The 26,347-nt window shown below is 39.0% G+C and overlaps 1 protein-coding gene across 1 annotated transcript; it reads right to left on the minus strand.

The window, feature by feature from the left end:
- Positions 1-5: 5 nt before the first annotated feature.
- Positions 6-24,143, minus strand: LOC144660543 (uncharacterized). The gene is made up of 4 exons (XM_078521205.1): positions 24,060-24,143; positions 19,371-20,855; positions 1,881-4,895; positions 6-1,614 (listed from the first exon to the last, which is right to left on the minus strand). Exons 2-4 carry the CDS (start codon positions 20,833-20,835, stop codon positions 1,559-1,561), a joined length of 4,536 nt encoding a protein of 1,511 aa, XP_078377331.1. The 5' UTR covers positions 20,836-20,855; positions 24,060-24,143; the 3' UTR covers positions 6-1,558.
- Between the last annotated feature and the right edge of the window lie 2,204 nt (positions 24,144-26,347).

A 26,347-nucleotide genomic window follows, 5' to 3' on the forward strand; every position in this document is an offset into this window, starting at 1 on the left:
AACAAAGATATTTATCTAGGCAAAACCTAAGGTTTGCTTAAAAGAACATCATTATGATAATTATTTGTACAGGTTTGCAGGTAATTTCTAAACGCAAAAAGTCTTTTACAATAACTTTGTAGTCTATGTAGTTTCGTGTTTCCTTTTTAAACCTAACAACTTTGTAAAAATGAGTCTTGTTATGACTGATCACTGGCTGTTGAGAAAGTCTGCCTAGTTTAGTTCGTGAAGACTAATACAATCTAACTTTTAATGTATAATATTTTCACCTTACTGGAGTATTTAATGGTTGTACAAATAATGTGTATTGGTGTTCGCAAAACATCTGAACTAAGACATCCGCGTGTATTCGATGACTAACCATTTTTACTGATTTTCTTTGTATTTTAGGACCTCTTCCAACATTTTGAAACTTCCAAAATTAGTTCATTCCTCCTCGTCCGTTCAACTCTTGTCCAATGTTCGCGAACACATTAATTTGAATTCGTTCTGTTCTTAACGGGGACTTAACATTATAATACGCTCACAGATTGTGCGTGTTTCAACTTATCAGGTGTGGGTACTCAATGTAATTAATAAAATTGGAATTACTTTCTGAAGGATTGTACAACCTAGCTGTATATTATTAATTCATATGATAAGAAACTGCTCATAAATGATTTTGACCTCAACCTTCCTGAAGATATGATCCTTCATGTCAGGAGTTAAGGTCCTAGAATTCGGTATGCTTATAGAGAACTTGGTCAGTATATATTCAGCAATACGTAGCAAGACTTTACCAAAATTAAACAATAGACCATATCTAAGGCTACTATAAACAATGACTCAAAAAGTCGGTTATCTGCGTATTCACTCTTGTAAATGTACATAACATCTATATACTAAAAACCACTCACTGACTTATTTACTATCGAGACACTTTCTAAGACTACTTTAAATTTTGACTTAATAAGATGCCCTTCGCATATACAGCTTCTAGAAACTACAATCTATACAGCTTATTATCTATTGAGTCACCAAGAAGACTGAAATCAGTGAAATGAAAAATTATTTTCCGGCATATCATCAGTTACAAGTCAAAATGTATCACGGGATACATCTCAAACGCACAATTGTTACACGATGATGCCCATTTCAAAACGAAAATGCTAAACAGAGAAACGCTTCCGTGAAATTTGTATAATTTACGTGCCCTAGAGTAGCAAAAGACTATCCAACAAATCGATGATTGTAGAAATTAATTGAAAGCGTCTTTTCCAAACCAGTGTTTCTAACCGCAAGCGGCGGACCCTTTTTACGTCCAGACGGTTTGCTGGGAAAGGACTGCAGAAAATTCTCGGAGAATCATTTCACCAATAAAGTAATTCTGGATCATTTCTCGGTTAGCTGATAAGCCCTTGGCTTTAAAATTGTCCTCCTAATTTCATTTTGCTCATTTCTCGGGCACCCTAGTTATAATTTTATGAGCACGCGCGGTGCCTTTGTCAGGCAATAGACACCATCGAAAACTCATGAAATCTACTATTTTACACTTGCAAGAGGTTGCTCAGCTCCTTGCTTACTTTTTGTGTGGCTCGGGTTCTCCTTCGAGTTCTCCTTTTTCAGTCTCTCTTCCTAAAACACAAAAGAGACACAAGGAAATGCTAAGTACTGTAAAACCCGAAACTAAACAAAGTCCTTGCACACAATGCAAGGTAGCCTTAAAAACTCTTCGGTAAGCCTGAAAAACGCACAGGTTAGCCTTTTTTTTACGGTATGCTCTCATTAATGGTAATGATTTCGCCTATTTCGAAGGTTTCATTTCGGTTCGGGTTTTTAGTACATTCCGACTAAAGTGTACTATCAAACACTATGGAAACGAAAAGTTGATCATCACTTACTTTCTTTTCCAAAATCAAACGTCACGTTATCCCCAATCAGCACAAACGGTGCCCAGTCTTCAACCTTGGGAAAACCGTTATCTCTCATCCACTTCATGGCCTCGTGAAGAGATTCACTGGCACTTTCTCCATTGGCAAGATGCTTGTAGAAATGATTCATGAGCTGCTCTGTTGCACTGTCCCCAAGGGCCCACAATGCCACAAGTACCGAGCGTGCACCGGATCCTAGGAACGCGCGAGCGATTCCAACAACTCCCTCGGCTCTAATCTGTCCACGCCCACTGTGACAGCAGCTTAGTACCACCAGTTTCGCTCGTAGTCGAGCTTTCGAAATGTCAGACATCGTCAATAGGTAGTCATCGTCTTGAGGAGCCCCACCAGCAACCCGTACAGTTGGCGCAAGGGCAATCTCTCCTCTTTCAGCATTTCCATGTGCAGCAATATGTATCAAACTCACTGAATTTATCACCTCAAGAACAGCCTGCTTTGTTGCGCATACTCCTAAAAGAGGCTGAACGCCCAGCAGTCGTCCGACTATCTCTGCTTCCTTTCTGGCACAAGGCAATGACTTGAAGTTTTCAAGACTCCCCTTGTAAAACGCTAGACCAACTTGAGGATCACCCACTATCAGTGCACCAGTTTGACTGTGATAGTCTGCAGAACTGTTCTGGATGAGCTTCAGAATCGACAAAGAAGGAACGATGCGGATCCTGAAAGACTCTGATAAATACTTGCCGTCTTCATCAGTTAACGCTGCAAATGGAACTTGGTTCAAGAAGCGATCAGGAACTACAATGATTTCAGGCTCATCAAGTAACTCAAGCACAGGACTGATGATCATTCGGTAACACAAAGAAAGGCTGGATACGGGATTTTGACTTTCCTCTTCGTCGTCTTCAACAAGTCGCAAAGCTGCGATGCTCTCTTCTTGGGATGACTCCTGTTTTTGCTCAATAGCATTTAATGATCGATCTTCACAATTTTCCTCGGGTAAAACACCAAAGCATCGGAAACTTTTAGCAAAAAAATCATCCAAATTGGGAACTACTCCGGCGCCAACAATATCTTCATTCACGTTTATTCTTCGAAATTTAATGTTCCCATTTGCTTTGAGAATCCAAATAAGTACATCTCGATAATGATAAGTAATGTACAGACAAGTGCAGTTCTTTTCCTTTTTCATAGTGTTTTCCATCCATAAATGCGTATAGGCTGCGATTTGCTTGCTTTCAAGGGAGTACTGACTTGCCATCAAGTCTGCTAGCGCTCTAGCTCGTCCCATTTCTTCAACGGGCAGGGCGTGGTCAGGCATCCCACACGCACAAAGAAAATCGCTGAGTTTCTGATATGAAAAAAGGTGAACGTCTGAAAATGATATCTTGAACTGATCGTTGCCTTCAAGAAAAGCTCGCAACTCTTCCCTTTTTCTGATACTCTGAAGCAGACAGTCAAACGCTTCCATGACTTTCCCTTGAGATAGCTCCACATAGAATAGGTCGTGATGACATTTACACTCTTTCTCACGGTCTCCAATATCTTTACATATTAAAAGTGACTTTTCAAGATTCCTTTTAGCTTGCGCATATTCACCGAGAGAAAGAAACACAGTTCCTAGGTTTGCGTAATCTGCCGCTTGTCCTTTTTTATCGCCAATTCCAATTCTGATCGCAAGTGCTTTCTCGATATATTCTCGAGCTTTGGCATATTCACCAAGAGATTCAAACACAGTACCTAGGTTTCCGTAATCTGTTGCTTCTCCTCCTCTGTCACCAATTTCCATTCTAATCTCAAGTGCTTTTGCAATGTATTCTTTGGCTTTGGCATATTCACCAAGAGATTTATACACAGTTCCTAAGTTTCCATAATCTGCTGCTTGTCCTTTTCTGTCACCAATTTCCATACTGATCGGAAGTGCTTTTTCAATGTATTCTTGAGCTTTGGCATACTCACCAAGAGATTGCAACATAGTTCCTAGGTTTCCGTAACTTGCTGCTTGTCCTTTTCTGTCGCCAATTTCCATTCTGATCGCAAGTGCTTTCTCGATGCATTTTTGAGCTTTGGCATATTCACCAAGAGATTCAAACACAGTTCCTAGGTTTCCGTAATCTGCTGCTTGTCCTTTTCTGTCACCAATTTCCATTCTGATCGCAAGTGCTTTCTCAATGTATTCTTGAGCTTTCGCATATTCATCAAGACATTTAAACACAGTTCCAAGGTTTCCGTAATCTGCTGCTTCTCCTTTTCTGTCGCCAATTTCCATTCTGATCGCAAGTGCTTTCTCAATGTATTCTTGAGCTTTCGCATATTCACCAAGAGATATAGACACAGTTCCTAGGTTTCCGTAATCTCCTGCTTTTCCTTTTCTGTCACCAATTTCCATTCTGATCGCAAGTGCTTTCTCAATGTACTCTTGGGCTTTCGCATATTCACCAAGAGAAATAGACACAGTTCCAAGGTTTCCGTAATCTGCTGCTTGTCCTTTTCTGTCACCAGTTTCCATTCTTATCGCAAGTGCTTTCTTAATGCATTCTTGAGCTTTGGCATATTTACCAAGAGATTCAAACACAGTTTCTAGGTTTCCGTATTCTGCTGCTTGTCCTTTTCTGTCACCAATTTCCATTCTGATCGCAATTGCTTTCTCGATGTATTCTTGAGCTTTCGCATATTCGTCAAGATATTGAAACACAGTTCCTAGTTTTCCGTAACTTGCTGCTTGTCCTTTTCTGTCACCAATTTCCATTCTGATCGCAAGTGCTTTCTCGATGTATTCTTGAGCTTTCGCATATTCAGCAAGAGATGTAGACACACTTCCTAGGTTTCCGTAAACTGTTGCTGCCCCTTTTTTGTCACCAATCTCCATTCTGATCGTAAGTGCTTTCTCCATATACTCTTTAGCCTTAACGTACTCCCCAAGATAATAAGACATACTTCCACATTGTCCATAAGCATGCGCTTCTCCTTGTCTGTCACCAATTTTTATCATAATATTGATTGCTCTATCATACAGTTCTTTTGCTTCTACATACTTATACTGTCGTTTATATATAATTGCCAGTGCTATGGCCAATTGCCCTTCTTCGGCTCCTTCACCCATCTCGTGGAAAATCACAAGACGTTTCCTGCCGTATTTTGTTGCGTTTGTATAATCACCGATAAGATAGTATGCATTGAACATTGTTCCATAGAGTAAAGACTTAAATCGTTTGACATACTGTTCCTCTACACCTCTAATGTTTAGCAGAACCAAGCATTCATTGCACAACTCGATTGCTTTTAAACCACGACCGGTGTTGAGAAGGAAATTAGCGAGAATAACGCCTATGAAGATAAAGTCTATGTTGTCCATGACGTCCTGCTGCCTTGTGGAAAGCTAAGAAAAAAACATCATTAAACGAAACATTGAACTGCTCTTGTTTGGTCTGTTATAATTTTTCATACTCAAATTAAGACACGAGAGACCGTGAACGTACTGACTGTGCCATTTTACGAAGTGCTTTACGTTTGCTTTGTGCGATTTCATACTTCCGACTTTCAGATTGTTACCGAACCAAACAGCTCTCGATCTTGAAGCAAATGATCGGTTTTATTTGCGTTAGCTTCCTTTTTGCTTTTTGTTAATAATGTCGAAACCAAACAATGTATTGCAAGTATTAACTGGATAAGATAGAACGCAGTTAAAAAACAAGAATTATTTTACTTACAACGGCAAATGCGATGTAAAGTTCGTTTTAGAAAGTGAAACCGGAAACACTAGGGGTTTCCCCCACATTCCGAGAAAGCAGATTATTATGACGACAATCTGACACTGCAGTTAAAATTATGATTTGAGATGGCTACCCTATTCTAAACCGTATTCATTAACCTTATTTCTTCGGTCATATTTCAAAATGTACCGTTCCGATCATAACTTAGGGCGAAAATACCTAAGTGACGTATACGTATACCATTTCATAACAATTCGATTAATCATTCAATAATCCAAAACAGAATTGCACTCACCACTCGTGTGTGTTAAGAATGAAACCAAAATCAAAACGCGTCAACAATAAGAAGTCTAAGGATTCTTTCTGCAAAACGTTAAATAACAGATTAAAATTTTAGCAGACCCTGCTGCCTGATAAGTCAACATAATTTTCGCTTCAGCAGCGTTGATTTGCGTGACTTTCGTGTGTCGCGTGACTACTCCAGCACTCCAACAAAAGTTAGTCACGCAAGTGATGAAAACCTTCTCCAATGGGAATTAAAATATTTAATATCGCCCATTGGCAGATATTTGCTTCCACTAGTAGTTAATACTGTTCAAAATGAAACCGAAACCCAAATAAAGCAGCAGGGTTTTCAAAAACATTAAACAACGCAAATGCAAATTCTGCAAATTGAGTAGGCAACAAAGCTAAAACGCCGTGCAAAATTACTAAACAAAGCTTAGTCGCTAAAGTGTGTTTTGACGCTTTGCCAAGTATATGCTGTTATATACAGACAGAAAAGTCCACCTTAAGCTTTGAAAGTAATTTCCACTGATAATTTTGTTGATAATTCATCAAACGAGTTCGCATTTCAGTTAACGTAGTTTAGGTAAATAGCTTGCTCGCAGGCTATTCACGACAGGACGGTGTTGCGAAGACAAACAAGGGAACTAAAGAAATCGCTCTTTAATACTTGGTCTGTTGTTATTCGCTTTTAAATCAAGACATGGGAGACCGTGAATTTGTGTTCATATTATAACCTTGAACCTCTTTGGACGATTTAATCGATTTCATTCCCCCGCCGTTGCATGGTTACCGACTAAAGCAAATTATCGTTTTTATTTGCCTTTAGTTGCCGTTTTATGTTATGTAAATAATGTCGAAATCGCACTACATATAACAAGTATTAACTGAATAAGATATAATGCAGATCTAGAATATATAAGACAAAGAGAATTCTACTTACCACAGCGAATCTATTCAGAGTACAGTTCAGTTTAGGGTGCGTTTCTTTGGGAAAATCCAAAATTGGATCATTGATCTCAGATCACACGGATACTTTGCTCCCAAAGAAACGAAGAATCCGAAAACGGATTTTTTGCCATGACAACCCCGTAAACACATTTCGCACAGAACATAAAATATCAGCACAAATTTACTTTTCGTCGAATGTATCCTAGCTAAAATAATTTAAACATACAAAATCTTTTACAAAAACCACACGTCGAAGTAGATCTTCTTTAGCGTTAAGCACGATGTGGCGAGAAAGCATCTGAAAGCGAAGAATGATTGCGAAATGATCAGTGCAAATTGAACTCGTGACAATTTCAAAAGGATACAACTTCCGTAGGCACACAGTGGCTGTTCTAGAAAACCTGTATCCCGTTTAAAATGATACTACATACCTATCTGAAGCTACCGTTTCCTTTTATCGTGAAATATTTTAGTATTGTGATCGAAATAACCGCCTAAAACTTTCCGTATGGCAGTGTTTACAAAGAGCGAACCTGTATTTTCACAGCAAAGACCGCTGGGCCAAGGTACTTTTTTCGAATCCTTTCCCAAAGAAACGCACGGATCATGAATCCTAAAAATCCGGATTCAGATATGATCTGATGTATCCACTCGAAGTGTGGATTCTTCAGATCATTGATCCAAGATTAATCCATTTTCGGATATAGGTAAAGAAACGCAAAATCCGTTTTTGGATCAAGAATCCGGATTTGGATTTTTCCCAAAGAAACGCACCCTTAGAAAGTGAAACCGGAAATCATTCGGGGGTTTCCCAACATTCTGAGAAAGCAGATTATCATATTACGTCATTCACACAACCGCTGGAGTTAGGAGCTGGGGAGAGGGGTGGGGAAGAGGCAAAATCCACTTTCCCCTGGTCCAAAATTATCATACATCTTCAAGCCGACGAGAACATATCTCAGCCTTTGGTCATTTTCGCATTAATGCTCCCAACCCATGACATGAAAACAAGACAACAAGTTCAGTGGGAGAAAAGGGGTAAGGGGTGAAGTGCTCGAGTTGCCAATAGGAATCATGCAGAGTATTACAGGTAAGTTGGTTGGCAATGAGAGGTTGGGAACAAACACAACAACATTCCCTGGTTCCCAAGCAACTGGGGTCCTAAGACCCTTGGGAACAAACACAACAACACTCCCTGGTTCCCAAGCAACTGGGGTCCAAAGACCCTTGGGAACAAACACAACCACATTTCTGGTTCCCAAGCAACTGGGGTCCTAAGACCCTTGGGAACAAACACAACCACATTCCCTGGTTCCCAAGCAACTGGGGTCCTAAGACCCTTGGGAACAGTTCCCAAGCAACTGGGGTCCTAAGACCCTTGGGAACAAACGCAACCACATTCCCCGGTTCCCAAGAAACTGGGGTCCTAAGACCCTTGGGAACAAACACAACCACTTTCCCTGGTTCCCAAGAAACTGGGGTCCTAATCTCCAGGACCCTTGGGAACAAACACAACAGCCAACAACAGCAACACTGGGAGCCCACTCTACAGGGAAAGCTGACCCTGTGAGGCTATGGGGCAAAAGGGCGAATTGTATGGAGCACTTCACCCCACAAATACACGAAGTGTATTCCCCATAGACGATTATAACATAGCTAGCAGAGCCGCGCAATCAAATTCAGTATACGTAAGCGTGCTCAAAATCCCGATGGAGCACGCTGATGACGTAATCGACGAGTGAAAATTTCACTGAGTAAAGCTCATACGCTGTGTTTTGCGAAAGCGATGACATATTATCTTCGGAATATGAAAAGTGAATCCTTTCAATATTTTTCCAAGGATACGAGCTACGAGGTAAGCTGTTTCTTATTACGAGACGGAGAGCGAAAGAGAAAATAAATTCGATTTTGCCGTCAAAGTTGTTTGTGTGCTTTCCTTCATTCAAACAACAACAACTAACGAGCGAGTCTCGAAGGACGAAAATCATTTTTTTCACGGCCCTAACGTGGAAGAATGGGCCAACCATGAATGACAACAGCTCGATGGCACTAAAAACCAGCTGCATGACGAAAGTTTTCGCGTTTTAAGCATTACACCAAAGCGTCTACGGCTCTGTTGTGATTTTGCCGCTCGGTACTTCATCGGGCGCTTCATTCAACTACCGTTTTCAAAAATAAATGTTTATTTACATCAATTACAAATAAAATCGGTCCACAAAAATACTTAAAACTAAGCATGGAACCGAATTCTTTGACTCTTTTAATCCTTGGAATCTGCTCGGCTGTTCGAGGTTGTTTTGTTTTAATTTTCTTCCACTCGGGAGTAAACATTTTAATTTTAATTCAGCGAAAACTAACCTCAGAATCAACAGCAGTATTTGCTGTTTTCGTCCTTTTTTCCTTAGCTCTGCCACCGTATAAACTTAGTCAATTTATCAGCCATTTGATACAAACTGCTCCAATCGTGTAAACTTGTACATGTGTAATTTATTACTCGACCGCTAAGTTTATGTTCTCACACTGCACACAATAAACACAGTTTTTTCCCCGCGGCCGGTTTTGATGCACAATTCCACCGGCAATGTTATAAAACAATTGGTTCATGCTTTTAGCTGTGCTCCATCGAGTTATGGAGCACTTGGGAAGTTTGGAGATCACTCAAGAAGCTAGAGTTGCCCTCGGCTATCGCCTCGGGCAACTCTTACGCTTCTCTCGTGCCAGTCTCCAAACTTCCCGCGTGCTCCATAACTCGATGGAGCACGCTAAAGCATGAACCAATTGTTAAACAGCATGCAATATAAAATAGGTTTATATCTTTACGTCTATACAAGTATATGAGTAGATATGTAAATACAAGACTATTCAATTATCATAATCATTCCTTTTGAATGACTTGGCAAGAATTCAAAGAGTGCTGATTTCCAATTGAGAAGTTCAGATGCCTAGGAGTGACCAGAGTGTAGAAAAATTTAAGGTATTCCTGGAGGCTAAAGTGACCCTTAACAAATTGGTTCAATATTAAGCAACTTGAAATATTGTTATACCACAAAACAGATATGTTAATTTGTACCTTTCTCTTATTTAATACCGGTACCATAGCAAGTGTACTGAAATATATTGTTTGCACGAAGACAGAGCAATGCAATCCGGGCCATGTGACATCAAAAAATGCCAGCCATGGTCTGATGTTATCACATACAACTTCTTCTTACAGCCCGCTGCAGAAATTTTAATCTTGTCCATCGCAAATTACACTCAGAGTTCACAAATATATGTGGAAGCTTCATTTCATCATTTAAAACCATGGTTCCTATCTTTTTTGCAGAAAAAACAGATATTTGCAACATGAATAAAATTATTTATATATATAAATATATTGACCTTGCACTCCAGGACATCTGTTGCCAAGGAAAGGTACCATTGTTTATGCTGGTATTTCTGATTGGTTTCGCAGGTAAATGGACTCTCTTTTAAGGGAAGAAATACCTTATATAGAGCAAAATTTTGTTATTTACTGCTGGAATTGCACATTGCTGGCTTGAAAAAAAAACATGGCGGTAAGGCAGCTGGAACCCACGCAAGAATCAATCAGGGAAGAAGTTGCGAAAAAATATGGCGTATTTGAATAATTTGGATGCTTGTGACTCTAGGATGCATTCATTGTAGATACATGTAGAATAGCTCCTTATGATTTATCCTTCTGCTACTAGACTCGGCAGGCTTCAAATTTGGTGTTATTAGTAATACGTCATGATATGTTCGATGTTCCTTGCGTGACAAAGTAATGTATTCACTACAAATCAAGCTTTGATCTTAAAATCATCACTTTTTACTTACTATGACGTACTCACGTAAGAAATTTTGTTCTTGTATTTTATGTCTAGGATCAAATCCTGGCTACAATTGTTCAAATCCCCTTTCAATTATAACCGATTTCTGTTAAAATGCCAGTCATATTGGCATCCTTAAATACCTCGAATTCCTTGTATTAAATGAAACTGTTTACTTTTTCAGAATCCTCATTAAATAGGTCTAAATATTCTTTAAGCTGAAAAGCTTCCTTAGCTTTGAATTAAGCTTAAATTTGTCCTATTTTGACCTCAGTGACAAGGGACGAAAAAACACCACCCCAGCCTCCAGGAAAGCTAATTTTAGGTCACTCTTCCTCAACTTTTAGCAGCCAAATTATCAAAGATGTCTCGTCTACTCAGGTATTAAGACATGACTTCGATAATTCCACCGACATCTTGTAATTTCCAGCCCTTTACGATGGTTAGTGGAAACGGCAGCCTGCAAAATGCTCGACGTTTCGTTTGTTTCCCTATTGAAAAACTCATTTATCGCCGGTCTAAGATAATGTACAATCAAATCGGCGTATACATATTTATACTTAGCTTTTAGCAAGCTCCTCGATTCTACTTGGCCAAAGGTAAACTCTGGAGAAATCCGGAGCACTTTCAAAGTTTTCACTGACCACTTTCGGCGGGAAAGAAGGCGCTAGACGAGGCTTGAAAGACATTCGCGACGGCTTTGACTCTTGTTGACTTTTCTCCGGCTTGACAAGAGAGTAGCATTTTCCAGTTGAGAAAATTGTCTTGTCTTTATATACTACCTATTAACCGAGAGTGAGGTCATTACAGGGGAATCTTAGACCGAGGCCTTGATGTATTGACCGAGCGATAGCGAGGTCAATACATCAAGGCCGAGGTCTGAGATTGCCCTGTAATGACCGAACGGACGAGGTTAATAAGTTATTTATTATATGGCCTTTTAGCGCTATTCTAAACTGAAATATCTAAAAAACACCGAGGTGAAACTCGCTCTCGCTCTCTGTGGCTCTCTTCGTCGCTCATACTAAAGAAATATCGGTATGCTGATATTTTTCTTTCAGTTGTTTAAAAGATAGTTACATTTTGTCAGTATTTATTGTCGTTCTCGCAATTGCGCTAGTATCTTTTACTCACAACTCAAAAAACCATGTAAAAACCGCCGAGCCTAGAAACTTTTTCATAATGCCCGGTCATTACAAGAAAATAATGCCCGATCAGCAGCCAATCAGAGCGCGCGTACTATTGTAGCCATATAATAAAAGTCGTTAATGATCACATAGTCTCGGGTAAACGGAGGCACGGTGTCTCCCAACACCATAGTGTTTTTCCTGTACTGTCAGTTTTAGCCGCGGTTTGGAGACCACAGGACCTTGAAGCCGATTCGAGAGAGTTACAATATTCCGGCAGAGGCAATCTCTTTTTTGTGCATAAGTTCCTCGGTTGCTGGACCGGATACCTGTTAGTACTGGATATCGCCGGTTGAATTCATAGCTATTCATCAACACGAAGCCTTCGACAACGCATCAGCGGCATATTTATCGTCGAACAGCGGAATAAAATGTGTAAAACTACTGATGATCGATGTTGAAGCAAAAACAATCGAAGGGTATCACAGCGACTAATTATTGTCAGAACCATTCTAGAGCTCAGAGAATTTGAAGTAAAATTAATGATGTCTAGATGAAACCGCATGGTCTTGATTGACATGATAGAATAGGGGCAATATGATTGGCCAGCCCGAAATTGCAGTACATACTGGTACAGAAGCGACTTTGACCTTTGAATGTAACGCAAGAGTGTTAGTCTTGCAGCCTATTGCGTGACAGATCTGTATATTTGACTGGGGTGCTCTTTTTACTTCTCTGATCTCACATTCATGGTTGTGGCATTTACTTAAATTTATATTACACATAAATTGGCATTAATATTCCATATAAATTCGCTTTACTTTTATTCGCTAATCGCGGGACAGTGATGTGGAGGCAACTGTGTCAGGAGTCTGTCGAGACTCCAGAATACTTAGACGCTCGGGAAAATAGCAATCGCTGTAAAACTGCGGCGACCCCCACCCCCCCCCCCCCCCAATCTAGCTTAATCTCCAATTTCGTTATGTTTCGTTTCTTATCGCCCCGTTTCTTGTGAAGGTGGGTCGGTCGGTCGGGCAAAAAATAAAAGAATGGACGGGGCTAGAGAAGGCTGGGCAGCTAAGTAGGAAAGCCTGGTTACAAAGTCAACTTGAAAACGTTGTCTTTTCGTTCATTATCCCTTATCAAATGTTTAAACAGCCTTTAAAAAACGTAGAATCGATGTTAATTAAAGACAAGGACATCGCATCATACCAATTGTTGTTAATAAAACAAGCTTTTGTGCTTGTAAATTAAAGTACTTGCTTCTTTTCATCTGTCTTTTACTAGTGAATCTGGATTTTTCTTTTTTTTTACTTTTCGAAAAAAAAAATGAGAAACGAACCATTTTATTGGGATGGCCTAAAGGACATCAACGTAAAGCGAGAATTAAATTCGCGCCTCGCTGTTCTGTTATATGCCTCTGCCTTTCCCTTCTAAAGTTAATAAAATGGCCGTTACAAATCACGATATGCTGCTCAACATCGTCCTTGGGTCACCAATATGCTCAGTTTTACGAGCTCTATTCTGCAGTATTGTCGCGCACTTTGGACTTCAAACGAGATAAATAAGAGGTATGTATACTGATACAGTTGTAAGCGGTTAACCTTTAAAATGACACGCAAACGAGGTATTTGAATTGGGTCCTCTAACAATTTGCTGGGTAGCTCAGCTAACCGTGTAAAAAATGCATTTTTAACCAATCTTGTCAATCTTTAAAAAAAAAACTCAGAGAATTAAAGGACAGTGCAGAATGCAATATGGCCAATCAATTGACAGCATGATAATAATTTTCCAGGGTAATTTCGCTTGAGAATAAGTCGAATGAGTTCACCTTTCAGTCTGAAACGTTGTTTCGTGCGTACTTGTAAGCTGTTGAAAGACCAAACATGACAATTAAATCACGTGACAACCTACATCAGGGAGAAAGAGTTCACCTTTCAGTCTGAACGCTATTTATTGTGTACTTGTAAGATGTTGAATGACCAAACATGACAACTAAATCACGCGACAACCTACATCCGGGAGAGAGAGTTTACCTTTCAGTCTGAACGCTATTTATTGTGTACTTGTAAGATGTTGAATGACCAAACGTGACAACTAAATCACGCAACAACCTACATCCGGGAGAGAGAGTTCACTTTTCAGTCTGAACGCTATTTATTGCGTACTTGTAAGATGTTGAATGACCAAACGTGACAACTAAATCACGCGACAACCTACATCCGGGAGAGAGAGTTTACTTTTCAGTCTGAAACGCTGTTTCAAGTGTACTTGTAAGATGTTGAAAGACCAAACGTGACAACTAAATCATGCATCAACCTTATTCATCCGGGAGAAAGAGTTCACCTTTTAGTCTGAAACGCTGTTTCATGTGTACTTGTAAGATGTTGAAAGACCAAACGTGACAACTAAATCACGCAACAACCTACATCCGGGAGAGAGAGTTCACTTTTCAGTCTGAAACGCTGTTTCATGTGTACTTGTAAGATGTTGAAAGACCAAACGTGACAACTAAATCACGCAACAACCTACATCCGGGAGAGAGAGTTCACTTTTCAGTCTGAAACGCTGTTTCATGTGTACTTGTAAGATGTTGAAAGACCAAACGTGACAACTAAATCACGCAACAACCTACATCCGGGAGAGAGAGTTCACTTTTCAGGCTGAAACGCTGTTTCATGTGTACTTGTAAGATGTTGAAAGACCAAACGTGACAACTAAATCACGCAACAACCTAATTCCGGAAAACTCATTGCGCTTGACACTTGGAAAATGAACTCTGACTGGGAGGGGTGGGGGAGGTGGAATAAGCTCAGCACACGATTGGCTGCGGGTAAGGAACTTATCACGTGTTCCCAGGTACCGGTTTTGCAACAACTGGAATCAGGCAGGACACTCAGAACTTGGTCTTCACGCGTTTATTCTGTAATCTATCTGAAGATTTGCAGTAACAATAAGGTTGATGATTAGTAACAATATGGTTGTAGATTAACAACTACAGGTTATACTTATACTTATACTATATCTTATAAGCACAATTTACCGCGAATAAAGATACTTATTTATCCAGGTGAAAAGATAGCTTTGTAGTCTATGTAATTCATTGTTCCTTTTTAAACATAACAATTGTGCGTTGTAAAGATGAGTCTGGTTATGACTGATTACTGGCTGATGAGAAAGTCTGCCTAGTTAAGTTCGTGAAGACTAATACAATCTAACTTTTAATGTATAATATTTCTACCTTACTGAGTATATAATGGTTTGACAAATAATGCGCACGTGGTATTCGATGACTAACCATTTTTACTGATAGATTGTACTTGTATTTTAGGACCTCCTTTACCAGTGAGTGTATTGAAACTTCCAAAATTCGTCCATTCCTCCTCGTTCGTTTAACTCTTGTCCAATGTTCGCGTACACATCAATTTGAGTTCGTTCTGTTCTTAACAGGGGCTACACAGGATAATAAGCTCACACATTTTGCGTGTTTCAACTAATCAGGTGTGGGTACTCAGGATAGCGGAATTAATGAAATTAAAATTACTTTCGGAAGGATTGTACAACCTGTATGTTATTATTTCATATACTAAGAAACTGTTTATAAATGATTGACATCGATTGATTTCCGACCATCGATTTTCATTGATTGGTCAGCCGGGCCTTTCTCACGATATGATCCTCTATGTCAGGAGATAAGGTCCTACAATTCGAAACTCGGTCAGTATTTCAATTCGTAGCAAGACTGCCAAAGCAACAGACCATATCTAAGGCTAGTATAAACTATGACTCAAAACGTCTGTTGTCCGCGTATTCACTCTTATACATGTACACAACATCTATATACATCTTTTACGCGCCCTTTATAGGGGTTGAACCCAGGCGCGCAAAGAGAGAGTCCAGGATAACTTGCATGCGCATGCTCAGAATGAACCAATCAGAAGCGAGGAGTGTGGCGTCACTTACTTGGGACGCGCGCGCTATGTTAAAACTGGCTCGCTCAAATGACGAATTCAACTACGCGACCGAGTGTGCGAATAAATGCAAGAGAAAAACTGTGCTCAGTTGCATCCAAAACCAATTCAATAAACAGCTACAAAATACTAGGAATAGTTGACGGATAGCGATTTTTGTTTTGGCCGTTAGCTTTTAGCAGACATGGACTGCCAAGCTAGGCTTTTTAGAGTTATCCCGGTGATCCTGCTTTAGTACACGGTCGCGTAGTTGAACTCGTCATCTGTGCGCGCGCGTTTTCAAAAGGGCTGCCAAATATGGTTTTTCCCCCAATTTTGGGGGAAAAACTGGCGCATGCGCATGCAAGTTATCCTGGACTCTCTCTTCGCGCGCCTGGGTTCGACCCCTATAAAGGGCGCGTGGAAGAGAGAGTTCAGGGACTGGACTACTATATACTAGAAATAACACAACTTATAACTATCGAGACACCTTCTACGACTACTTTAAATTTTGACTCGATAAGACGCCTTTCGTATATACGAGATCTGGAAACTAAAATCTTGACTATTATTATCTGTTGAGTCACCAAGAAGACTGAAATGAAGAATCATTTCCGGCATATCACCAGTAATGAGTCAAAATGTATCACGTGATACATCTCAAACGCACAATTATACACGATGATGCCCATTTCAAAATGAAAATGCTGAACAGAAAAACGCTTGCGTGAAATTTGTATAATTCGCGTGCCTGGGGTAACAAAAGACATTCCAACCACTCAATGATTCTAGCAATCATTTGAAAGCGTCTTTTTCAAACCTAAGTTTTTAACATTTTGCTGTAAAATGTCTGCGAAACGTTTTTGGGGAATCATTTCGCCAATGAAGTACAACTGGATCATTTCTTAATTGGCTGAAATGTTCTTGGCTTCAAAACTGTCGTCCTAATTTCATTATTTATACTCATTTCCCAGGCACCCTAGTCATAAGTACACGATGCCTTTCTCAGACGATAGACATTTCGAAAACTACTGAAGTCTACTATTATCTTCTATTTTACCCTTGGAAGAAGTTCCTCAGGTCCTTGCTTACTTTTAGTATGGCTCGAGTTCTCCTTTCGGTTCTCCTTCGTCAGTCTTTCTTTCTAAAACACCAAAAAGACACAAAGAAATGCTAAGCACAGTTGAATCTCTCTACAAAAGCCACCTTTAAAAAGGAATCAACTGTCCGTTGAGGAGAGGTTTCAATGAGAGTAAAGTGGCATGTACTAAACCCTAAAGCCTAAAAAGCACTCCGGTTAGCCGGAATAACGCTAAGGTTAGCCTATTTACGGTAATTTCTCAACAATGGTAATGTCTTTCGCTCGTTCTATTGGTTTCGTTTCGTTTCATTCACTTCGGATTTTAGTGCATGCAGAAAAAAGTGCATAATCAGCGTACCATGGAGACGAAAAAATACTGGCCGTTGTAAAAAAAGGTGATCGTTATAGATAAAAAAAACCCAAGTCAGTTGTCCGCCTTTTTCTTGATACGGTCCTTAGGCCTATTTCTTTCTAAGATCTTATAAGGGATTTCAAAAGAGAGGGGGCTTATTTTAAACCATATAAGAGTCATATATGATTCGATACTTTTAAAAGAAATCAAGTAGCCCTTTTATGTATTAGTGCTCTTTGCTTGCGCACTTTGACAAAATACTGTAGCAACAATGTTAGGTAAGTGAGGTGGATAAATAACTTAAAGAGTGTGCAGTTATCTTGTCTCTTTATTCATAAGTTGTCTTAAAGATTTCAGATGAAACCTTATTACAGGGAGAGACTAAAAGAACACTTCACGATATTCTCAAATTGAGTCAAAAATATTTAGCTAAAGCAAAAATTGTTATATGATCGGTAGCCTGCGAATACAGCCGCCATGCTGCGAAAACAGCCGCATCTCATCAATCAATCTCAGCAGTTTTGCTTTGCGAACGAAATTAACCCAGAATCAACCGAATTTCCATAATCTGACCTCTTGGCGAGTAATAAGATAAAATTTATTTATAATTTTGATTTTACTCGTACTTGGTGAACCGCAAATAGAAATACAGCATCAAAACCACTTACTTTCTTTTCCAAAATCAAGCGTCACGTTATCTCCAATCAGCATAAACGGTGCCCAGTCTTCAACCTTAGGAAAGTCGTTACCTCTCATCCACTTCATGGCCTCATAAAGAGATTCACTGGCACTCTCCCCATGAGCAAGGTGCTCGTAGAAATTATTCATGAGCTGCTCTGTTGCACTGTCCCCAAGGGCCCACAATGCCACAAGTACAGACCGTGCACCGGATCCTAGGAACGCCCGTGCGATTCCAACAACTCCCTCGGCTCTAATCTGTCCACGCCCACTGTGACAGCAGCTAAGTACCACCAGTTTCGCTCGTAGTCGAACTTTCGAAATGTCAGACATCGTCAATAGGTAGTCGTCGTCTTGAGGAGCCCCATCAGCAACCCGTACAGTTGGTGCAAGGGCAATCTCTCCTCTTTCAGCATTTCCATGTGCAGCAATGTGTATCAAACTCACTGAACGTATCATCTCAAAAACAGCCCGCTTTGTTGCGCATTCTCCTAACAGAGGCTGAACGCCTAGAAGTCGTCCAACCATCTCTGCTTCCTTTCTTGCACAAGGCAATGGCTTAAAGTTTTCAAGACATCTCTTGTAAAACACCAGACCAACGTGAGGATCGCCCACTATAAGTGCACCAGTTTGACTGTGATAGTCTGCTGGACTGTCCTGGATGAGCTTGAGAGTCGACAAAGAAGGAACAATGCGGATCCTGAAAGACTCTGATAAATACTTGCCGCCTTCATCACGTAACGCTGCAAATGGAACTTGGTTCAAGGAGCGGTCAGGAACAATAATGATTTCGGGCCCCTCAAGTAAATCAACCACAGGACCGATTACCATTCGGTAACACAAAGAAAGGCTGGATACGGGATTTTGACACTCATCGTCGTCGTCCTCAAGTAGCCGCAAAGCTGTGATGCTCTCTTCTTGGGGTGACTCCAGTGTTTGCTCAATGACATTTAAAGATCGATCTTCACAATTCTCATCGGAAAAAACACCAAATCTGCGGAAACTTTTAGCCAAAAAATCATCCAAATTTGGAACTAATCCGGTGCCAACAATCTCTTCATTAACGTTTATTCTTCGACAATTAATGTTCCCACTTGCTTTGAGAATCCAAACAAATATATCTTGATCATGATAACTAATATACAGACAAATGCTGTTCCTTTCTTTTTTCATAATGTTCTCAATCCATAAATGCGAAGAAGCTGCAATCTGCTTGCTTTCAAGCGAATACTGCGCTGCCATCAAGTCTGCTAGGGCTCTAGCCCGTCTCAGCTCTTCAACGCATAGGGCTTCTTTAGGATTTCCAGAAGCCAAAAGGAAATGACTTAGTTGTTGGTAGGAGAATAAAAGGGAGTCGGAGAATGATATCTTAAACTGATCATTGTCTTCAAGCAAAGCTCGCATCTCTTCACTTTTTCTGTTGCTCTGGAGCAGATGGGTTAACGCTTCCATGACTTTTTCTTGGGATAGCTCCACGTAAAAAAGGTTGTAGTGAAACTTCATCTCTTTCTCACTGTCTCCAATATAATTACATAATGAGAGTGCTTTTTCAAGATATTCTTTAGCCTTCTCATATTCACCATAATAGTCAAAAAGACTTCCTAGGTTCCCGTAATCTGCTGCTTGTCCTTCTTTGTCACCAATTTCCATTCTGATTGAAAGTGCGTTCTCGATGTATTCTTGAGCTTTCGAATATTCACCAAGAGATATAAACACAGTTCCTAGGTTTCCGTAATCTGCTGCTTGCCCTTTTCTGTCACCAATTTCCATTCTGATTGCAAGTGCGTTCTCGATGTATTCTTGAGCTTTCGAATATTCACCAAGAGATATAAACACAGTTCCTAGGTTTCCGTAATCTGCTGCTTGCCCTTTTCTGTCACCAATTTCCATTCTGATCGCAAGTGCTTTCTCGATGTATTCTTGAGCTTTCGAATATTCACCAAGAGATATAAACACAGTTCCTAGGTTTCCGTAATCTGCTGCTTGCCCTTTTCTGTCACCAATTTCCATTCTGATCGCAAGTGCTTTCTCGATGTATTCTTGAGCTTTCGAATATTCATCAAGAGATATAAACACAGTTCCTAGGTTTCCGTAATCTACTGCTTGTCCTTTTTTGTCACCTATTTCCATTCTGATCGCAAGTGCTTTCTCATGGTATTCTTGGGCTTTGGCATATTCACCAAGAGATTTAAACACCCTTCCTAGGTTTCCGTAATCTGCTGCTTGTCCTTTTCTGTCACCAATTTTTATTCTGATCGCAAGTGCTTTCTTGATGTATTCTTGGGCTTTTGCATATTCACCAAGAGAATGAAAGACACTTCCTATGTTTCCGTAATCTGCTGCTTGTCCTTCTCTGTCACCAATTTCCATTCTGATCGCAAGTGCTTTCTCGATGTATTCTTGAGCTTTTACATATTCACCAAGAGAATGAAAGACACTTCCTATGTTCCCGTAACCTGCTGCTTGTCCTTCTCTGTCACCAATTTCCATTGTGATCGCAAGTGCTTTCTTCATATATTCTTTAGCCGTGTCGTATTCCCCAAGATAATAAGATATAGTTCCACGTTGTCCGTAAGCTTTTGCTTCTCCTTTTCTGTCACAAGTTTCTTTCATTATATTGATTGATCTCTCATACAGTTTTTTTGCCTCTACATACTTACACTGTTTCTTATATATATTTGCTAGAACAAGGGTAAAGTGACCTTCTTTGGCTCGTTCACCGGAATCGCGAAAAACCACAAGAAGTTTCCTGCCGTATTTTGTTGCGTTTGTGTAATCACCGATAAGACAGTATGCATCGAACATTGTTTCATAGACTCTCGCGTTAAATAGTTTGACATACTGTTCTTCTATTTCTTTAACATCAGTCAACAGAATCAAACATTCCTTGCACAACTCAATGGCTTTTAGACAGCGACCAGTGTTGAGAAGAAACCTTGCGATAACTAGGCCTATGACAATGAAGAATGACTTGAAAACGTTTTCTAAGTTGACCATGACGTCCTGCTGAGTTAGCCCTGTGACAAATAAGAAAGAATAATTGAACAAACATTGAAAGAAACAAAATAGAGGTGTAATGTAGAAGTAATGCTTTTATATCATAGAAAGAAATCGACGTTAAGAAATGGAAAGTCGCTCCAAATATTTCGAAACCCTGCCTTTTCCCTATCGTCCCTACAGAAGGTAGAAGGAACCTGCTTTTACTCCTACTTTCCTTCCCCGTCCATAAGTAAGCAATTACGATTATTATTATTATTATTATTATTATTAATATATTATTATTATTAGTATTAGTATTAGTATTATTATTATTATTATTATTATTATTATTATTATAATTATCATTATCATTATCATTATCATTATCATTATCATTATCATTATCATTATCATTATCATTATCACTATCATTATCATTATCATTATCATTATTTATCATTATTATTATTATTATTATTATTATTATTATGACGAACACGAATTTTGGAAGTGAAACAAAAGATGTCTGCTCTACAAACACGTGTGCGCTGCGTTTTTAAATTTGACTTTATTGTTCAAAATCAACTGACCCAATCTTATTCTTAAAATGATTGACTGAAATCTCAAACATTTTTGCAGAGAACATAAAAATCAAGGTGAAAAAATCAAAGTTGCAAACAATCAAATTAAAGATTTGTTAGAAGATACTCAGTATTTCAACATTATTGCTAGCATTGTCGTTCCCAGACTCCGCGTCCTCCTAAACCAGCCGTCGAGAAACGCGTTTCCCGACCGCTTGGTCTAGGGGGACGCGGGCCTGGGTTGCTAGCAAAACGCGTAACGGTGTAACTAAAAGGCAGTATTGAAATTTTTTAAGCATATTATGTAACCCAAATCTTTATTGACAGTTTACCACTATCAAGTCATGAAGTTTACCACTGTCAAGTCTATAATTCATTACCCGCCTATGATAAAAGTGTCCCGTCCTTAAATGATTTTAAAAGCTTGATAATTAGGCATTTTTATTTGTAAATGTTATTTTTTGAGTCTTGTTTTCTTTAGATTTAATTTTAATGCTTTTTAAAGTTTTTACATACATACATACATACTTTATTTAACGTGGAAAAAAAAGTACACACTTAGCTGTTAGCTAGTTTACAGGTGCTCCACGATTAAAAGTTTAGTATTTACAAAAGTATTTACATCAAAACAAACATTTGTTCAATTTTTTATTTTTATTTTTAACGTTTTTATCTTATACAAATTTTATTGTCTCAGGGCCTCAATGGATACCAGCCTCGTTGCTGAATGGGCCACCCTGGTTAAATAAAGTTTCCTTCCTTCCTTCCTTCCTTCCTTCCTTCCTATTCAGTCTAATGAAATCGCTGTTTAGGCTGACTGAAACTAATTTAGTTTCCGGTTATTGCTTTTCCGTTGTTGGCTAGGAGACTGGAAAAGGGAGAAAAAAACAAATGGTACAGAATTTTCCGATTATTCAAAGTCATTTGCAAAGTACTTTATTATGCATGCAAGTCATAAGTCCCGTGGAAATGCTAATTATCCAGTCATGGCTCTCCCATTAGTGTAGCGGTGCAATATTAGCCGTTCCCTTCAACGTGCACGACAGTTCTAGGTCTTTCGACGGTAAAACACCACGACTACAGTTCAAATGTCGCGCCCCGCCCTCCCTCCCATAGGTATTTGTCTCCAAAAGCTACAGTTTGAAGACTTACCGTGCTCGTGTTTCACGTTTTTTCCGACCAGCAGTAGTGGTCAATTCTGACCAGTACGTAATCGAAAACGAAATAAACCAGGTGGGGCTTTACAAAAGAAGGAACGCAAATGGAAGTTGAGTAGATGTAACGAAGCTGAGTATCCATGAAAAATACGTAAAGAAAAGAAGCCGCTGAAGTGAAATCCAACCCTTTGCTGAGTATACACTGTAACATATAGACAGGCCGGGGGAGTCATATAGCTTTGAAAATAATTTCCACAAAAGTTGCTTTAATAAGTTTAGATTATTATTTTTAAAAAAAATATTAAACGAGTTCGCATTTCAGCTTCATAGGGACCGAAGTGTTGCGAAGATAAATAATCTGTTGTATCTTTCATTCTTCAATAAAGACACGACAGACCGTGAATGTACTATTTATGTTCATTATACACTGTATAACGTAGGTTTCATTGCGATCGGATTTACGGGGTTATACCTAACCAGACAGCTTACGATACAAATTTTCGGTTTTGCTCAAGATAAATTACTGCTTTGTGTTTTGTAAATGTCACGGACAACTATAAATTGTAAACTGTTAAGATTGAGGCGACATTTAATTGGAGGTGCACATACCACGGTGAAAATCGTAGTTCGAAAGTAGAACAATTAAGAGTGGAGGCCAGTTCCAAACATTAAGCAGATTATCATATCACGTCATGTTCGTAGCTAGCATAATTAACAAATTATATTTAAGGTGGCGGATAATTAATTATGTATCCTGTCATCGTTTCATGTTAGGCCTGGTTCACACTAGCGACATAACGACATAACGACATGGACATAACGCTAGTGTGAACCAATGTCCATGTCAACAAAAAAACCACTCGATACCAACAACTGTATTTTATTCCTAACAAACTGCTTTCAGGAACTGTATTCTTCATTCAACATGGACTACTGTCGAGCACTACACCAAATACACTTTTGTATACAATCGTTCATCTTAGTCTTAAGTACAATACGCATTTTCACCACAGAATAATCTTTGTGACTATATCATCAATCTCGTGTACTTCCAAGTAATATTCAGTATTTAGATCAGTGCTTTGTAGGCATAAAATTTACGACAAATGTGTAGCATTTTTAATAATTCATTTCATAGTTCAATATTAAATTGAAGACTCCTCAATCCTGCTGTGCATTCAGAATGAAACCAAACTTGAAATGCATTAGCAGAAAGAAAATCTGCTGCAAAATGTTATCGAGGACAGAAACATTTTAGCACGTTTAGGTTTTTAACATTTTGCAGCAGACTTTCTTTCTGCTAATGCAATTCAAGTTTCGACACAGTTTAGTACTGGAGCGTTTATTTGCGTGACTTTCTCTGCAGGTGTCGCGTGCTTAACTTCCAGCAAGCAAAAATTAGTCACGCAAGTGTGCAAATCTTTTCCAATAGATATTAAAATATTTAAAATCGCCTATTTAAAGGTTTTCAGCTCCAAAATATACAATTTAAAGTAGGACTTACCGTGTTCCACGGTTTTCCCGACCCGAGAGTACTGTCCAGTACTGATCAAAATGAAACTGAAAACGAAATTAAGCAGAATGTGCTTTATCTGAAATAGCAAATTCAGTAGGCAACGAAGTTAAAACTCCTTATAATAGGCTTTACGAAAGCTATACGCTGTAACATTCTGTGACCTACAAACATGTGAGTCCTACAGCTTTGAAAATAATTTCCACTGATGTTCCTAGTTGATAAATAAACAAGTTCGCATTTCAGTTAATACTGATCTGGATCGAAATGTTGCGAAGATAAATGAAGCAACTTAAGAATGACTCTTTGGTCTATTGTAATTTATCATTCCTACAACAAGACAGGAGATCGGGAGGCTGTGAACGTACTTTCCTTGTCCTTTCATAACGTGCTTTGCACGATTTGATCAATTTTCTTCTGCCGCCTTTACATCGTGACCGAAATAAACAGCTCTCGATCTTAAGGCAGATGATAGCTTTTTGAGATTTTTTGCCGCTTCACGTTTTGTTTATAACATCGATATCGAAATATATTTTACATGTATTAGCTGGATAAGATAGAAAGCAGTATACGACGTTCTACTTACCAAGGCGAATGCGAAGAACTGATCGGTTTAGAAAATGAAATGAAACTGAAAACACTCAGGGGTTTCCCAGAAGCACTGGGAGGGCGCGAAAACTAGCATTGTGATTGGCTTGTTCTTCCGCTTCTGTTCGCGATTCCGACAATAGGGCTTTTTAGCTACGTATATAAATTGCATTTCAGATCATGTGGTACTCTTTGGAGATTTATTCTTTTGTCTATCTGGACATTATTCATTCATTTCCACGTGAGTTTGTTTCATGTTGAAATAAATTATTTTCAAGGGTAACATCGCGTGGTCTGAAATGGGACAACAAACAACCGAAGCTTAAAAGGTCTATTAAGTTTTTGATCCAGGAAAACAAATTGCTTTCCGGAACTGTATGGACTTGTGTCGAGCACTACACCAAATACACTTTAGTATACAATCGTTCGTCTTAGAATTAAGTAAAATATGCATTTTCACCGTATATTAGAATAATCTTTGTGACTACATCCTCAAACTTGTGTACTTCCAAGTAATAATATTCAGTATTCAGATCAGTGCTTTATATTCATAAAAATTTCCGAGAAACGTCTAGCATTTTTAATAATTCATATAAATTCTAGAATTTAATAACAGAATTGCACTCACCAGTCTTGCTGTGTATTCAGAGTGTAACCAAACTTGAAATGCATCAACAAAAAGAATGTCGGCTGCAAAATGTCAACGAAGACAGAAACATTTTAGCTCGTTCTACGGCCTGATTACTCAAAACAGTTTACTACTGGAGCGTTTATTTGCGTGACTTTCTCTGCAGGTTTCGCGTGTTTAACTTTCAACTAAACTTAGTCACGCAAGTGATGCAAATCTTTTTCAGGGGTATTTAAATATTTAAAATCCCCTATTTAAAGGTTTTCACCTTCAAAATCTACAGTTTGAAGTAAGACTCGTCGTTTTCCACGGTTTTCTCGACCCAAGGGTACTGGTCAGTACTGATTAACATGAAACCGAAAACGAAATAAAGCAGAATGTGATCTATCTGCAAATTCTATCTGCAATTTCAGGAACACAAATGCAAATTCAGTAGGCAACGAAGTTGAAACTCCTTGACAAAAAATGGAAACTATTCGCTGACCGGTGTTATGACCGTTTTCTAAGTACATACTGTATCTTACAAATTATTTTGTAAGTCCTACAGCTTTGAAAATAATTTCCACTGATATTTCTAGTAAATAAATAAAGAGTTCGTTCGCAGTTTGTACTGATCTAGATCGAAATATTGCGAAGCCGAAATGGAGCAACTTAATAAGGTCTGTTCTTGTTTGGTTTATTGTAAATTTTCATTCCTAAATCAAGACAGGATATCAGGAGACTGTGAACGTTCTTTCTGTGTCATTTTATAACGTGCTTTGCACGATTTGATCAAGTTTCTTCTTCCGCCCTTTGCATGGTTACCGAAACAAACAGCTCTGGATCTTTAGGCTTTGATGGCTTTTTGCAGTTATTTGTCGTTTCGCGTTTTTTTATAACGTCGATATTGAAATATATATTACAAGTATTTAATGGACAAAATAAAATAACAGTATACGACGTTCGACTTACCAAGGCGAATGCGAAGTACAGTTCGGTCTAGAAAGTGAAACTGGAAAACACTCGGGGGTTTCCCAGAATAGGCGATTTGCATGATGGCGTCATTTGACTACAACTACCAGAA

This window comes from Oculina patagonica, chromosome 7 (assembly GCF_052425735.1).
Source record: "Oculina patagonica isolate OP01 chromosome 7, crgOcupat, whole genome shotgun sequence".
NCBI lineage: Eukaryota > Metazoa > Cnidaria > Anthozoa > Scleractinia > Oculinidae > Oculina > Oculina patagonica.

Excerpts from the sequence above, each read along its gene's own strand:
- LOC144660543 (XM_078521205.1), bottom strand. The coding sequence starts at position 20,835 with ATGGTCAACTTAGAAAACGTTTTCAAGTCATTCTTCATTGTCATAGGC. Across the intron at positions 4,896-19,370 it reads TGAAAAAGCACTCTCATTAT|CAAAAGAACTGTATGATAGA; the intron begins GTAATTATATTG and ends AGTATGTAGAAG. Across the intron at positions 1,615-1,880 it reads GTTTGATTTTGGAAAAGAAA|GAAGAGAGACTGAAAAAGGA; the intron begins GTAAGTGATGAT and ends TTTGTGTTTTAG.